Source organism: Ceratosolen solmsi, unplaced genomic scaffold (assembly GCF_000503995.2).
Source record: "Ceratosolen solmsi marchali unplaced genomic scaffold, CerSol_1.0 scaffold10, whole genome shotgun sequence".
In the NCBI taxonomy this organism is placed as follows: domain Eukaryota; kingdom Metazoa; phylum Arthropoda; class Insecta; order Hymenoptera; family Agaonidae; genus Ceratosolen; species Ceratosolen solmsi.
The window spans coordinates 22,711,367-22,729,367 of NW_011948412.1; the positions used below are offsets into that span (position 1 = coordinate 22,711,367).

General features: G+C 27.9%; 1 protein-coding gene across 1 annotated transcript in view; it reads left to right on the forward strand.

Annotated features, from left to right (window-relative positions):
- Window positions 1-18,001, forward strand: part of LOC105366119 (uncharacterized) — a 41,061-nt gene that overhangs the window by 16,198 nt on the left and 6,862 nt on the right. Inside the window, exons 4-15 of the mRNA XM_011504449.1 lie at window positions 58-310; window positions 1,340-1,639; window positions 3,066-3,305; window positions 4,023-4,481; window positions 5,164-5,295; window positions 5,483-5,736; window positions 6,461-6,663; window positions 6,800-7,127; window positions 7,417-7,588; window positions 9,445-9,885; window positions 11,543-11,579; window positions 13,683-13,825. Of these exons, the coding sequence (XP_011502751.1) occupies window positions 58-310; window positions 1,340-1,639; window positions 3,066-3,305; window positions 4,023-4,481; window positions 5,164-5,295; window positions 5,483-5,736; window positions 6,461-6,663; window positions 6,800-7,127; window positions 7,417-7,588; window positions 9,445-9,885; window positions 11,543-11,579; window positions 13,683-13,825 (2,962 nt within the window). The remainder of the gene's footprint in view (window positions 1-57; window positions 311-1,339; window positions 1,640-3,065; window positions 3,306-4,022; window positions 4,482-5,163; window positions 5,296-5,482; window positions 5,737-6,460; window positions 6,664-6,799; window positions 7,128-7,416; window positions 7,589-9,444; window positions 9,886-11,542; window positions 11,580-13,682; window positions 13,826-18,001) is intronic.

An 18,001-nucleotide genomic window follows, 5' to 3' on the forward strand; every position in this document is an offset into this window, starting at 1 on the left:
ATGGGAATTCTTCATTAGATTAGTAGAACATAAAGTAATAAAAAAAATTAATAACAGATGTGGAGAGACAAGGAAACAGCGAATGCACCGTGAGATAACAGAAACAGTATTTTCAAGCGAAGTTCATTCTGTACGCAGAAATACTAGTAAGTCCATTCTGGACTACGATTCGCCAAAGACCAATCATGGTAGCCATTTCACCAATTATGACATGATATTAAATAGCAACAATGTAGACCACGATGTAGCTGGGTCCAAAAGTATCATGGACATTGAATATGGTTTGCCAAAAAACTGCATAGATCCTCTGGTAAGAAAATTTTTATTTATGAGTAATCAGAAATAATTATAACTGTATTACTTATTTTTCAATATTTGCAATATTATATTTTTAATTATGAAAATCAAAATTGAGCTCATTAATATAATCATACTAATTAATAATAATTACATATTTCATATTCTATATAGTAATTTTTATTTGATTCAATATTTATGATACAATATATTTTAAAATAAAGAATTTTTTTTAACTATAACTGTAGAATTCTTATATACTTTTACAAATCTATTATTTTATTTAAAAATAGGTCATTCATAAACTGCACAACTAAACTACATAATTACATAACTAAGAATCATAAACTGTATATTAATATTCTTAATTTATTAATCTTTTCATTAAATTACGAATGGTTTATTATAAGATACTGAGTCATCCTTAATTAAAAAATAAAATTATCACAACAACTAAGAAGACTATTTGTGTCTCATGAATAAATAATTTTGTATATTAATTATTTATTATCCTTCATTATAATAATTCATATTAATTAAATGTATACAAATATTAAATATTAATTAAAAACTGATAAATTATGATACATAGTTTAATTCACTTATGTTTATATATATTTATAAATATGTGTATGTGTGCGTGTGTGTGTGTGTGTGTGTTTGCGCGCGCGCGCGTGTTATGTCTGCCAAATGTTTTAAAAATTAAAATTTATTTAGAATAATTTAGAAGAATATAATCCCATGAAACAAATTAACTGAATTTAATTTGTAATTAAATTTGATCAGTGAGATTAAATACTTTCCTCTAAAATAAGAGCAAAAAAAACATAAAATTTTTCAATTTCTTTACATGGAAGTTTTCTTATTGATTTTACAAAACATTAAGTACAAACACTTTACGTGGCCTATGATATAATTGGCAATTATCAACCTGTCATCCTTTAAATAATATAATTAACGTCTGTAGGGAGATAAAGTTAATATGTTTAGGGATGCGCATAGGCAATCATTAAAATTCGTAGACTAATCGGCCGTTTCCCAGGGCTATCAATCGTCCAACTACAACACGACACACCCCAACAACATGGCAATCGTCAGAGATGGCGAAGTCGTCGTCTTCGACGATATCGACGACAACTGGCAGAATTTGAGGCTCGAGTTTAATTCTACAAATACACCAACGACACACACCATCGACGAGCAACTCATTCTTCAGCAACATCATCACCAGCAACAGCACCAGAACCAAGGCAGAACTCCTCCAGAGCCACTTAGCTCAAGCCTCTGCAGTAGTCCTAGTCCAACGAGGACATACCATCGCACCACTTCCGATTTTTTCAAGGTGAATTTGACAAAATTTACTTGGCAAAGAATTATTACAGTTATTCGTTGTTTTGGATTGCGTTTAAAAATGAAAAGCCGGAAGATTACAATTTTTAGAGTACGATAAGTTATTGATTAAGTGACTACCACAGTTTAATTGTTGAACAGGTATTTTAAGATAATTTCGATCAAATTTATTGCTCAGTATATTATACATACTGCACATACTGTAGCAAAATTCTTATCACAATATTAAACGCAAAATTAGCTTTTTATCGTGCATTAAAGTCAAAGATCTTTTCATCTTATACATATGCGAATATAAAAACACATTATTTTTACTATAAATTTCTTATTCTTTTTTCATAAACATTTATTATTATTGTATAACTTTTATTTGGTATTTAAAAAAATGTTTAATTTTATTTATATCTTATTCATGAAATAAATGTTCAAAATGCTATTTTAATAAACTGTGGTTTTCTATCATATTTACCATATATCCGTTACTAATTTCGTTACTGCGATATTAATTCTATTTTCCGGCTTACTTTGAAAGTAGAAATGATTTAATTACTAAAGCTAAATTAGCCGTAGACCTAATGATAATTTGCAAAATTGTATGAGCTATTTAACCAATAATGTCTGTAATAATAAATTTTAAAAGATCACATCATCAACGTGATATGCTTTGAAAATAATTTGAATAGTTCAAAGTCGTTAATCTCGTTATATATATTAATTTTACAGATAGTAATGATTATATTACAGATAGTAATTATATAAATTATCCATTTTTTCAGAAGTATGCTTGTTATATAAACTATCGAGTATATTTCTGAAATTGACATTCTATTCAATAATCATAATTCAAACAATAAATAGATATACCATAACTCATTAAGATATTATTTTTTGCTTCTGTGAATATGAGCAATTTCTACAGCTGATAACAGGTGAAATCCTGATTTATCCTATTACTAAATTGTATGATAAACTGAAATGATTTTAATTTTAATGTAATTAAAAATCAGATATTGATTGCAAAAGTTATATATATCTTCTATTTTACACAAAAACTTCAAGACATATATCTATTAATAATTTAAATAAGTATCGCTGATATTCTTCTATAAATATTAACTACCAATATGTTTTAAACAAGCAATGCAGTAATTAATCGAATAGTTTTAATTTTTAATTTGTTTATGTTTTAATAATCTTAACCGAAAAACTATAATTGTTAATGAAACGAAATACAATTAATTGATTTCTTTTTTTAATTATTTAACAGTCATTGTAAGACAATATTCTTTAAATGTTCTTGTGACAACGCACAAACGTCATAACCGTCAGAACTAGAAATTTTCCATTAAATACAAACAGTAAAGCCATGCTAGCGAACGATAGTAAAAATTAACGAGAATTTTCTACGTGATATTTAGGTAATAACATCGGTGAGCGACTGCGAGACGAGTTTCCCGTCACCGGATCTCAACCACAAGCCTACGCCGCGGATAATCGGCGAGCTGCCAATCGCACAATACTCGGGCAGCCCGAAGCGTTACGGGATGCGAGACAACGTCCGGCTGCCGACGCTCCTCTCCTCGCCCTCGTCAATCTACGTGCCAGCCCGCCCGGGCTTCCCCCAACGCGTACTCCCAGTTACGCCCAATCAAAAAGAGGCAAGCGCTACCTTTTTTCTCTCCAAGGACTACGAGAGAGGGAAAAGGCCATTTATACACGCGGGCAAACAAGGAGAGAAAGAGAGAGAGATTCGCGTGCATGTGTGTGAGAATTTCGGTTCCATTTGCGTTACTCGCGTGACTAGTCGTGTCGGAAGCTGAGAAAATCAATGCGCTGCTGAGAGATGTGCATTATTTTACTTACTTCTATAATGCTAAGCGATTGCTCACTTCTTTGTATATGATTGACAAATAGTCTAAGATATAGCCATGAACAATCGTTTACTTTGCATTAATAATTGTTATTTATTTATAATTGTTCCATTTATAATCTATTGCATTGATTTTTCAATTCATTAAGGACTTAATCACATAGAGGGATTGTATCTTTTAACAAAGGAATATCACCTAAATTAAGTTGAACGAAATTAATCATTTCCCGTTAATGATGCCGAAGTTTTAATTCCAACACTTCAATTTTAATTCCATTAATAAGCCTAATGCTATAGCACATTCAAAATTTATATATAGTACACACGGTAATTATAATTGAAGCCTACAATTCTTTAGCCATTCGAAATTAACAGTATGAATAGTCGTTTATATAATAGGATGATATTATTCAGTACGTCAAAAGGGAACGAGAGCTAGTTAAAGGAAAAGAAATTAATATGAAAAACTTTAAATATTCATAAAAAATGAGCACTTTACCGACAGGACGAAAACTGCGGCGAGATAAATGTGGAGAGCAATGCTGTGATAGAGCCGAGAGCGGTCGATCATCTAAATGATTCGCTGTCTGAGGTGAACGTGACGAGCCCAATGAGTCCCTCGCCTCTAGCGACCGCGTCGAGTCTCAACTTCGCGACGACGGTATCCGTGAGTCCAGTGGCGCTGATGTTGACTCCACCCGGACGCATTGTAACGAGTAACTTAAACTCGCCCATGGGTTTAGTCGTTGAGCGGGAGAGGGATGAAGAAGAGGAGGAAGAAGCGGTAGAAGTGGAGGAGGAACCTGTCATCGAAAGGAGCATCGAGGGTAGACTGGATTCACTAGGGGGTAGCACTTTTGACTACCTCTACGAGTTTTCAGAAACAAGGAAAGTTCTCGAGGAGTTCTTCAAGTGTCCGACACCTGCCGAGGAAAAGGAAAATAGCGATGTGTTTGAATTCCAGGTATTTCGTAACCTCGAGTATAATTTTTTATTTATCCTTATGATTATTTACCGTTTACAATTAGTTACTAATTGTCTTATTGAATAATATATTTTTTAACGCTATTTTTGTTTTTATTTGTGCATGCGTGTTTAAAGAATTTGTATATTATATATATTTTTTAAGAAGTTTGAATAAATTTATAATTGGAAGCTTTAAAAACCTTCTGCAGATAAACTGTAACTAAATATCTAGTAAATTAATTTCATTCGTTAATGATACAATAAACTTTGGAAAACCTAATTAGAAATTTAGTAAAGGAAATTTCAAATATTAAATTTTACATAATTCAGAAAAGTTTTTAACGTTTTAATCTATTGTTCATTTTCATTATAATAATAATCTACTAATTAATTACAAATTATAATCGTTATATCTGTTGTTTTGTGTAAGTTTATCATTCATTCTATAAATAAATTAATTTGGAATCTATACGGAAAACTTCGATGAAAAAATTAAAAATCATCGAACTGATGTTTATTAAATTTCGTTGCATATTTTATATCATATTGGATATTACTAATTGCAAGATAAAAATATATTTAAATATAAATTTGTAGTTGCTTATGAAATCAAAGCTCCTCCTGTGTTATACACAAATGCTTATTTTATTAATTGCTTTTTTTATTTTTATTATTTTTAGGATCTTGATTATGAACTTCGGAGACAAGGTGGCAGTGCTTACGTCGGCCAAAGGTTAGCATCCGTTCCTCCGTCAACGGAGGAGGTCATGGTTCACGAATCACCAAAGAAGCATAAGATAGAGATCTCACAAGTAATTATATTTCTTAAAACGCAATTGCTTGATATTGCATTTGACTTCGTATATTATAATCTAAATAAATCAGTGCCAACTCAAAATCCTTATCAACAATAGTAAACAACTATTTATAAACAAAATTTTATTAAATTACTTTGTCTAAAACTCACTTATTAACTAAATTACAACTCTCTAATTATAGTCACAACATGAGAATAACTTTTTGGACCTGTCGGTCGGCACTGGCAGTAGCGAGGGTCTGGGCGAAACTGAAGTTGGCCTGCAAGTTGGACACTCGCGGAATTTTACTCTCAGTCCTGAGACAACTGAGTGTGATAGTAACTGCGGTGATCTTGACAGCGAAATATCCCTTATGATGATGGACAATGAACTCTTACCAGGCAGTGGCCTCCTCGGATCCATCGGTGACCTTGGCAATAACAGTGATTCTCTCAGGTATTGTTTGGAGAAACTTATTATTTATTTTAATCTAAATGCATATTAAAATAATTATATAAAGACTGTATTTAATTCAAGTTTTTTTCTATTCATTCCTAAAATTTATATATTTATATATTGTTAACTATGTTATACATACAGTATTAGAAATTGTATGGATTGTTACAATTTGTAGGACTTCAAGCGCAAATTCTTCGGGTAACTATTATGAATTGTATCGCTCCTTGTTATTTTTCAGAGAGATATATTAATAACAGTACTATTGCATAGTGTAATGGACTGTCTTATTTTATTAAAATAATACATAATTATAATTTTAATAAATGTCTAATTTGATTGTTACATATGATAACTTACGAAAACAGATTATTTTATCGTTGTTTTTCCTGTGATTACTTATCTTATTCTTATTTAGTTATAAGGTTGCAATACGATGTTTATGCTTTTACTGAGAGTCAATTACTTACGTACTAAATTATTAATTATTACTCTATTCATATGTACTTTACATATTTACAAATACAGTAACATACATTTAAAGTTTGTAATTCTATTATTCATATGAATAGAATATATAATAATTTTTCAATAACAATCTTGTATTTATCTTTGAATTAAGAATAAAATATAATGTTGACGTATTTCTTTCATTATAGCTGTTCTTTAATATTTTTTCAAATATTCAATTAATTTTATTCTAAACTTTATTTCATTTATTAAGGTTATACACGAGCATGCCCGTATTGGAGGATGGTTTATCAAGTGGTCACGCGAGCGACACAGATAACAATAACCCCACGGTTATGCTAATGAAAAGACAAATTAATGAAATCGAGAAAGAAATTATACAAAGGACAAGGAATGACATTATAGGAAATGATAACAATGATAATGCCAAGGACGTTAATTTTAGGCTTCAAAATGGTTTGTAAATATTTACCACTAAATTGGTGATAAATGATTTTCTATTACTTTGAATGCTAGCTTTTTAATCCAAAAATCGTAATATACTATTAAAATTTCAAATTATTCATATATAATGTGTCAATTTTACGCAATGTATTTGAAATTCAATCCTACCACGTCTTTATCCATAATAAGTTCATAATGTTTTTCAATCTAGCATCCCCGGAGTTATTCATCACCAAAAATGACAATACATATGATATGACGAGTGAGCTACAGCTGGATGGACTGGATCTTCTCGGGACGCCACCACCCCCCGCCCCACAGAGTCGTCAGAGTGTTGGTCTTGAGCAAGGAGGAGGTGAGGTTGAGGCAGCGATTAAGGACATTAGGATGGCGCTCCAGCGAACGAAAACGTTGCCAGTGAAGTCGCCGGCCGAGGAGCTGCCCGAGCCAAGTGTTAGTCCAATCTGGATACCAAGGTACTCTACTGACGTTTCCCATGATTACGAAAACAGCCCGAAATTTAGTTGATCGAAAATGAATCAAAAGAAAAAAATTGATTATTACATTTTTCCGATATAAAAGGGCATGTTATTTTATTAGCCGGTATAATAACTATTTTACGACTATTAAATAATAAATACTATTATATGCATTATTTTTAAAAACTATATTTAAAAATTGTAATTATGTTTCACTTAAGAATACTTTCGTTTTGACAATTAATTTTTTATAAGAGCATCTAAGATTTAGTTCATTGGTTGGCAGGCGGAGAATCTGCACAGAAAGCAACAGTGAAGATTCAGAGCTGAAGCGCAACATTGACGATGAGGAATTGGAAACCGAAGAGGCTGCTGATGAGGAAGCGGACACCGACCTTGAAACAGATCGACTACTCGGTCAGCAACGAACAGATGATCAAGGCTTTTACGACGATAAGGTAAGTTTTTAATTTATTATCTTACTAATTATGGAGGATTTATATATATTTATATACGCACATGCAAATAGATATACAAATTTAAATTAATTAAAAATTATTAATAAGGTTTTAATTTTTTTTTGGTATTTCGAAACACTTTTTACAAACAAAAAGAAGAATTATTTGTTTTCTAATTTAAGTAAAGGTAACAAAAATAAAAATATAATATGAAATTATTTTTTTAAATGACTTATAAAGAATTCGTGCTGATAAAATTGTGATCTAATCATAAAATTATAAATAACATTTTAAACAGGCGACCCATACATTAATATTTTATAAATTACTTATAATTAAAGTAAATTTAAATACAGTATGGTCTTGTAAATTATCATTATTATAAAATGAAATATTTATTATTAAATAAAGTAATAATCTTCTTCGATAATTTTTCAAATTTTCAGTAGATGATTTGGTAATCTTCGATAACATAATAATTATATATATTTATACCAATGATAATAATCCCATAAATATAAAAAATGTATTGTAATATACCAATATTTTATACACAATAGTATTCTTATAGAAAGTAAACCAAGTCTATTAATTTGCTAGATTCACGGTATCACATGAATAAGCGCACATTATAGTTCTATTAATTTTATTGTATTTTATTATTATTATCTTATTCCTATTATTATTGATAAAATATTTATTGAATGTATACTGATAAATGTATAGGTATAAAAATGTAAAAAAATATATAAAAATGTTATTGTTTCTTACCTTAGGTATGTGAAATCATTCAATTGAACGGAATTTCACTTAATTATTCAATAATTGATTAAGTTTGTACTCTCTGCATGAACTAAAAAATATAATATATTATATTTTGTATTAATAAAATATTAAAGTAGAAAATTTATATGAAATACGTATGTCGATATCTAAAGCAATAATATTTATGCATTAATATTTCCATATTTTTATTGCAAAAATTTTTAATTTAGACTCTTAATAGTGAACAAACCGATTCATTCAGTCTAAAGTTTTTTCAAGTATGCGTTCAATTAATAATATTTAATCATGACTACCTAAATGATTTTTCAACTAAAAGTAAATAAAACTTGGATTGCCATTTTAATAGAATTTAATAGCTTTATTTATTGTAGAAAATTTGTATTGCACATGAAGGAATACCCATAAAAAAATTATAATATACATACTCGTATACACAAGCATATACATATAGTGCACTGCAATTAGAATATTCATGTAGGTATTATATAGTTGGTATTGCGTGTATTTATTGCTAAACAAATTTTGTTAAAATAGAAGTTAGTCAATATTACAAATTATCTAAATGCAAATGAAGCTGAAAGAAATATCTTGCAAATTATTAATTAATCATTGTATCAGATTTGATTACCTACAAGTGTGAATTATAGATTCATCTAAATATTAATTTATACTGTTCCAAGTCTATAGTATAATGATGAGCCTGTAGCGGAGGTGTGTAATTTCCCATCAACCATTTTTCTCGTTTATCGTTATGAGTGTTTAAAATTTGTGTAAAGAATATTAACTTCAATATATCAAGTGTCATAGTAGAAGCTTATATTTATCCAAAATATATAAAAATGCTCGTCTCATAGCGAAATACGATGGCTAAAAATTTTTAAAACACAAAGTAGAAAATGATGATTTGTCACAGTGGTAACAATAGTCGGAGGTCAGATTCATTATATATATGTATATGTATGTATGTATGTGTATGTATGTATGTGTGCGTGCGTGTGTGCGTGCGTGTGTGTGTGTGTGTGTGTAACATATGCACCCGTATCCCGTTGCGCGTGCTCTCTCTACTCTAGGGCTGGCGCAAGCCAAAGACGAGGACAGTCCTGCCCACGTCGATGTCTAGCGATCGCGGAAAATTGTCGACGACAAAACCAACGACGCCGGCTAAGCCGACGTCCCTCGCGTTGAGCCACGAACTCCTAGCAGAGTCGCTACCTTCTACTTCGACCTCACCCCCGCCCCCGCCTTCGTCGCTGTCCACAGTAAATGCCGTATCGACGACGACGGCGGCAGTGATGGTCGGGACAGATCTCGACCTTGGCAACCCTGATCATCAATTTGAGCATCAAATAGGGCGAGTCGACAGCCCAAAACCCAGCAGCATCAACGCCCCGACCTCCCCACCGACTAAAAATTCCCCCACATCTCCCCACAGTCTCAAGGAACCTGTATGTAAGGTGAAAAAGGTGCACCTTCATCGACCGACACACACCTACACGCCAGCGCTAATTATGGTTCACCTAGTGGCATGCCAGCGTCGGTGCTCAATTTTTATTCTGCCATTTATGTTGCTGCTTAAAGGCCCTTCTTTCATATTTTTTAGATAGAACTGTATATAAGCTTCATGAGTTGTACTTAATTTCATTTATCTGTTAATAAGATATTAGAATTTCAATGATTTTAACGTGTTCTTTCCGAACAAAAAGAAATGGAAAACTAGTTATTGAAATACTCTTTTACCTGCCATAGCTACATTGTTTAATTCTTAATAATACATGTGCATACGAGTTTATAGTTTGTTTGCAACTATGTTCCTATTAGCTATTTGTATTATGGTGACATTTAAATTAAAATTTTAATAACTATTTTATAAATAAAAATCAAATATAATTTATACATTTTGTAAACAGATATATGGCATATAATAACTATTCGTAAAAATGAAGTGCAAAGAAAAATAAGTTTCTTCAGCTTCGTAAGATTTTAAATGCTTTGATTTGTAAGAATAAAGAGATAATAAGCTGTAAAATACAATATTTATATTGTTAATTTTGTATTACACATTCAGTATTTTATAAAGCCAAAAACTTTTTTAAACATTTTTAAAGAAAAAATGATTAATAGTACTAATTTACAATAAACAAAATTATAAAATTATAATTTTACTTATTCTATCTTTTATTCTTCTTTATGATTAATTAAAATTATACACAAATTTTGTGTATTTAATGGCAACTAATTGCATATCTTTATTTATAAAATATGTATAAAAAATCTAATGAAAAGCTATATTGAAAATTTAATAATTTAAATACACAAATTAATTTAAAAATCTATATTTTTTTATTTCCACTTTTAACGATAGTTGTTTATCTTCAACAGAAAAAAGTAAATTTAGATCATTATGCAGATTACAAAAACGTATAACATCGCATGGAGATCATAATGAGCATATTATGTAAAATCGAAAACATTTCAAATTTAAATAAATACAGATTTCTAAAAAATTAAAGAAGGTCCAGAAACATTTAAATTTACAGCTTACATTTTATTTTAGGCTTCACATTATGTATGAAGATTTAACCCTTTTTAAAGAAATATAAAATAATGAAAAAAATACTGAAGGGTTTAAAATTTTCATATATAAACCACTATACTTTTAGAAAATTGTGGATGCATAAGGTAAATGTCGTATACCTGCATTTGCCTGCGTAAAAATATATACGTTCTTATAATTTTAATAAGCGAAATTTTAATACCATAAAAAATTTATTACTACAAATATTATTACAACGAGTGAGAGTATTTGCTGTAAAAATAATTAATCTTACGCTTTTTTTTTTAATTATATATATATTTTTTAGTTGTCTTTCCTTTATCCTGAATAGGCTCCTTCGTTCCCCTTTAGGATTTATATTTACTGTATCGTCTTATTTAATTATAAAATTATAATAATTATTAATAAACTCTCTATTAAAATTCAAGTGAAAATATTAGTAGAACATTTTTTACTTCATCACAGAATGATGTTATTTATTTTTTGCTATTTTTGATGTTACCCAATGCATGCTAAATAGAAATCAATTTCAAATATTTAAAACTTGTATGCGTTTTTTCTTTCTTTTTTTTTAATGAACTTATTAATATTATTTAATATTCTTTTATTTTCAGGATAAAGAGGGAAAAAAGAAGAATAGAAATAAAGAAGGTAAGAATTGTACTTCTATCTATTAATCAATATAATTTAACAATACATTGCTACCTTACTTCAAAACAATTATCTTGCTATTAATAAAATTACCGCAAAATTATTTTACAAAATGTTATTAAAAAAATCGAAGTAATATTCTATAGTGATTGTAAAATTGAAAATAGATATTAACCATATACAAGGAAACTTTTTCTTTCATTATTATATTTTGCGTTTACTTCAGAGTTACCTTTTTATACTGCTACAATTTTTCTTCGGAAATTAATTTACATTATTACATATATATTTATATAATATATCAAAAAATAAATATAAATTAACTAAAAATCAAGCAGTATTTAAAAGTATGTATACCTTATCTTGCATACTGAAAGCCCATGCATTATAAAAATTTCAAGATTAAGAAATCAATTTATACTTAATTAGTATTTTATTCAATTCCCATGTAAACAATTCTGATGCTTCTATATCAATTGCTAAAAATTATTTTGGTGTATTTGGTTTATCTTGTTTTGAAAACAATTTGAGTTATACTTAGCTTTCATAAATATAAAGAAAATCTATTCTCGTTAATATTTTTCTTAAAGATATAAATCAATATTATAGATAATGTATAAAATAAAATTCTTCTAAATCGAGAAGAAAATCATAAACAATGTGTAGTATAAATTTATTATTAATAAGCGTAATCTTAATACAGGAATAAATATTTTTTAAAAATTTTCAATACTTCTTATCTCTATTAATTTAGCATACTTTTCCTGGCTTAAATAAAAGTTTATTGTTCTTAATTGAATATTAAAATTTGTTGATTATCTTAAATAGATTACGAAAACTGTCTTACGATAAATAAATACGACTTTGGCACCGATGAATAAAATTGTAATAGACCAAGGTGACTCTATTTATCGAAGAGAACTCCGCTAATATATAACAAGCGGCTTGCGCATCGTATTTGTAATAACAAAACGACGCATAAGCCTCTGACTAATTAAAGCTCAATTCTTGTTCCCGATTCTTTTCTCCCTCTCTATCCAATAACGCACGCACGCGCGCAATTAACCTGCTGGAAAATGCCTCTGGGGATTGGTGTTGATTCTCGATCATCGTAACGGCCGACGTACGGTATGTAATTGTCGACGCCTGTCTTTAATGCGCGAGACTCTTCCCTTCCTCTTCTCACATCGAGTTACGAGCAACAAAAAATAAGCGCTATTATAAAAAGCTTAACCGAAGACCGCAAGGCTCTTTATCGTAGTTTAGCTGCTATGCAAGGAGGATGGTAATAGTCCGGAGAAGAAGCCATTGATAAGTAACCAATGGCACGGATAAGAGCAAGAATGACGCAGAATGAAAATGACGATTATGATCGCATTATAATAGTTTAATTCGTTATCATATAATCGTTATGTGATCATGCCAATGCAAACATATACCGAGTTAACAGTTCGTACAATAGATAATAGAAAGCCTTATTAATTCTGTGATTATTTTATTCATAGCTGGTAAATACTGCGATGTTGATCTCGGTTTCTCTTCTCCAATACTCTAATACGGTTGTATACAATTGTATTACGATATTTAACGCTCTTTAATAATAAAGGCAAAAAGTGGTTTCAACTATTTTAAATAATGTATTCTATTTACAAAAAGGTTTGATTCACTTTTATTCCGGCAACTAAAGTCAAAAGTTCGTGAAAATCATTGCGAGTGTCGTCGATTAAATTGAATGTATTATTTGAAAAAAGTTTTAAAGATGCTTTATAATAGTTCACATACATGAAATTAAGACTGTAAAATTAATGAAGTTCCGATATAAAATAATAAAATGCCCATAAAATAATAATGAAAGTGACGATAATACTCAGGTAAATAATTCATGGTCTGGGACGATTTAAAAAATCCTGAAAGTCCAAAACCACGATGGCTCTCAAAGAAAATGTGCTGTTGGTAATCCAGAAATCGGGTAGTGATTTGAGTAACGGAACGGCGATGCGACCCCTTTCCGGGGGGTTGATTACCTTGCGGTCTTCGGCGAGCTAACAAGCGCCTCTCTAATCGAGTTCGAGGCTAAATGGCACGTGTCCTTGACAATTTCAGTCCTCCTCGATGATCCGACAGTCCTTATTGAGGGAGTATTGTTTCGAGCGAGGTATCTTGGCTCCACGCAGCTCGCTTGCGAGGGCCAGCCGACCAAATCTACGAGAATGTGCCAGGCGGAAGAGGCGGTCTCCCGAATAAAGGTATAAAGGCTTCGATGTACTTAAAATCCTTCATTTTTCATTTACTTTTTTATTTATTGATGAGCTACACGAGGGGAGACAAATGCGTTCTACTTTTATACTTCAAGTGCTGATTATGAGGCTCTCAATCAATGACATTGAACGTCTGATATATTTGAAAAAATGCTTGTTATTAAGTCTGCATTGTTAAGAGTTGAGTAATGTTATTGAATTTATAGCCGAGACGATAAAAACGGATTGAGTACACGTGTTTAATCGCTTCAAATGCCTTCGTAGTCTTTTTGATTCATATTACAGTTTGTTCAAACTAAATACTCCTATTATTTTATGATTATCATTTATAATTAAAAATTTGAATTATATCAATATATATTAAATCATATATATATATTAAATATCACTATTTATATAACGTTATAGTTCATTCGGAAATACTTAATATGTACTTAATTGTTTTTGATAACGTTACATGCTTTTTGGAACAAAAAACTTGTAATTGTATATTTAACTTTTAAATTCGTCACATAGAACGTTACTTTAAATAATTGATAAAATCGAAATTAAGGATTTATGTGAAAAATCTATTTTCTATCCTTATATTACAAATGCAGTGAAATTGTATATTTTTAATATATCGAATATATTATTGAGAAAGATTTTCTTATAAAATCATGTATAATAAATTCTTTTAAAATATAACTAGGTTAGAGAATTACGTAAATATGCAAAGTATTTCAGTTCCTCTCCTATCAATATTAATAAATGATGTCAGTTAAATTTAAATTAATGTTTACTATTACAGTAAATACAACAAACGTAAAATTTTATTATATCTGGATTCAAAATAATTGTATATTAAATTTAGAAACTTCATCGACAAGTGATTTATTTATTATTTCATTATTCAAGAATTCAATAATGTGAAATAAAATTGCACTATTATCAACACTTGATGGACTATTAACAATTTCTTGTAATGCTTGGACTATGAATAATATCAGGCATATATAAACTCAATTTAATCTGGCATATTAAAAGTACAAAAATGAATAATAGTAAAAATCATTTATAATACTGTAACTAAATGACAAGTGTACTGAATTTCTACTCATTTATATATTGTTTTGTTTGCTTTAGTAATTTATTTCCTAACAGTGTCACTTTTTTATGTACCGTTCTCATAATATGCAACTAATTATTATTTGACCATTAATTTATAAATATATAAAGGAGTATAATTTTTAAATGCATCAAGTAAGAATTAAAACACGTTGGTATGTTTGTTTTTTTTTTATTATGTAATTAATGAATGGAGTAAATATTTTTAATAATCATAATATAGAAAAGAAGATCTAGATAAAAAAGTATATTTGTGGGAAAAAATGATACTACAAAAAAGTCTTTAACATTATATAAACTATTTTAAATTATTTTTACATAAACTATATAATATGTATATACATATATATATATATATATATATATAGTAATTTAAACATAATGATCATAGTACCTATTTTAGTTAATACAGTTATTTTTAAAAGTTTGTCTCTCCTTGGACACTATGGAATTTTAAATATGATATTTGTGTTTTAAAACAATTGTAAGAGACTCATCGAATAAACATATCTTAATTTATAGAATAATTATGGAAAATATAATTTAAAAAACACTTGAATATTATTACAAGTGTAATTTGTTCCAAGAGTCTCTTAATAATTATTCCAAGCTTTTAAAACTATGAATAATATAAACGACCAGCTCGTACAATTTTAAAAGCCTGTATGTTATATTAATGTAGCGACACCGACTCCCTACTCCTCACTATTATTCACCTTCAAGACACTTTGTTAAATATATTTCTTTAAATTTATATTGGTAAAATATAAAATATTATTTCCTGACCCCCTATTTTTATACTATTGATCCTGTAAAATTTTATTCAAAATGACACTTTTTATCTTTGCTTTTAATATCTTTTCTTACATTGATCAATTTGAATCAAATTTATATTCATGAATTAATAAAACGAGATAAAACCAAGTTTCATCGTAACCTTTGTACTTTTTATAGCTTTATTTAATTTAAAAAATATATTAAATGGCCTTTACAAAAGTTCTTGTATAATTATTTATCGAATTACAATTATTAAAAAGAGAAATCCTTGAAAATTTTAAATTTTCTTGTGAAATCTTTAGATTAAAAATAAAATTTAAGATTGAATTTAAATAAAGTTAATTTTTCAGTAAATTTAATAGTACAGATTGCAACAAATTTATTATCAATATTAGTGGTATTGATATTTCTAAATTAAAAAATTAAAAAAATTATTGAAATAATGAATTTAGATTCTAATATATCAGTATAAAATTGATTCATACTATCATATTATATTCGAAATTTATCAATTTACTTATAGTTATTATCGTATTCATAAATATAAATAAACTTAAAATGCTTAAATATGAACAAAATTATATTTTATAACATCGATAACACTTGATTTTATGTACTTTATAATATTGCATCTTAAAGATTAAAAATTAAATTTTTGATATATTATGATTAGTGCACAAAAATTACTCATTTTTCATATATAAGCTCAATTGCAAAATTTCTCCCTCAGAAAATCATTAACTTTTCAATTAATTACATATTCTCTGTATTCATTATCATATTATAGATGTGCAAAAACTTTGTATTTTCTATACTATAATTTCATGCTGAATTATTTCTTGTATACACAAGTTGTGTTCGAAACATTTTGTCTGACTGCCTGTGAACCCTAACTACTTGAATTCGTAATTGTTAAATTTCTTATTGTCACTTATTGTAGATTTTGAATTATATTGTGCCTTGCCATGAATTTAATGAGTTTACATTTTATATAATATATAATTTTGTGAAATTAGTTGTTGTGTATTTGCAATTCGAATGTTAATATTAGTTTAAGTATCTACCATTTTGAAAGAATTGTTAGGTATAAAAGAATTAGTGAGTAAATTTGTCGATAAAGGAATTTATAAACCTTATTAAAATAGTTAATTATATATTAATATTTATTATTACATAACAAATCACAATATTGGGTAAAAAGAGTAATCCACTATAAATATTAAGGTAATTAGGAAAATTTTTCTGTAAATGAGTAGTTCTAAATTTTAATAAATTAATTCTTTTTATATAAAACTAAATGAGATACAAAAAATTTCTATTATTATATATATTTACTTTTACAATTGATAAGAATTGTAGAAATACTATAATTTAAATATATTTTATATAAACTTTAATAATCAAGATTGTGTTTTCGGACGTGATAAGATTCTATTTACAATTATTGATTCATTCCAGCGATTTCTAAATATTATCGATAAGTTTCTATAAACTATTATTAATATAAATATTACATTATTTTGCAATAATTAATAAACAGAAAAATACACTTTTAATATAATGAAAATAAATCAGCAGGTCGTATATCTATAATCCTGTAAGTTTATAGTACTATAAGTATATTAATAATATATAAAACTTCGTGGAAAAAAAAAATTATAATTGTCACTCTTATTATTTCTTTAGGAAATACACTATTTATTATCTCGATTGTCTTTATTGCTTTTGTTCAGTGAAACATGTTTCTTAGACTCTAATATATATAAATCAGAATAAGATATTCAAATATTTTCGGAGATCATTAAATATTATATTTCAATGGTATTGATTTTATAATTTTTATACGAAATATAATGATAGTTTGATACGAAACTAAAAACTAAATTTTTGTTGTAAAAGCTTGAGAATATCAAATATTTAATTTTTATATAAATTATATAAATTTTTTTATATAAATTCAATTTATAATAAATCGTAAATTTTAATAATCAGAAATAATGAATAAAAAAACTTAATTATCTATTTAAAATTATAAAATTATGAATTCTCCATATTTAAAAATTTTCATTTTATTAGCAGATTCTTCAAATACTTATTTAATTATAATTATCGTTAAAACATGTAAACAAGTTATATACGAAAGTTTCCATTATTTATAGATTTGTATTTGTAAAAGTAGAGAACTTAGTTTCTAATAATTGACGTGGCTTAATTAATATTATGAAGTCTTAATATCTTTAAAAAATAAAAATGTTAATCAATATTATTTGTCACTTCACA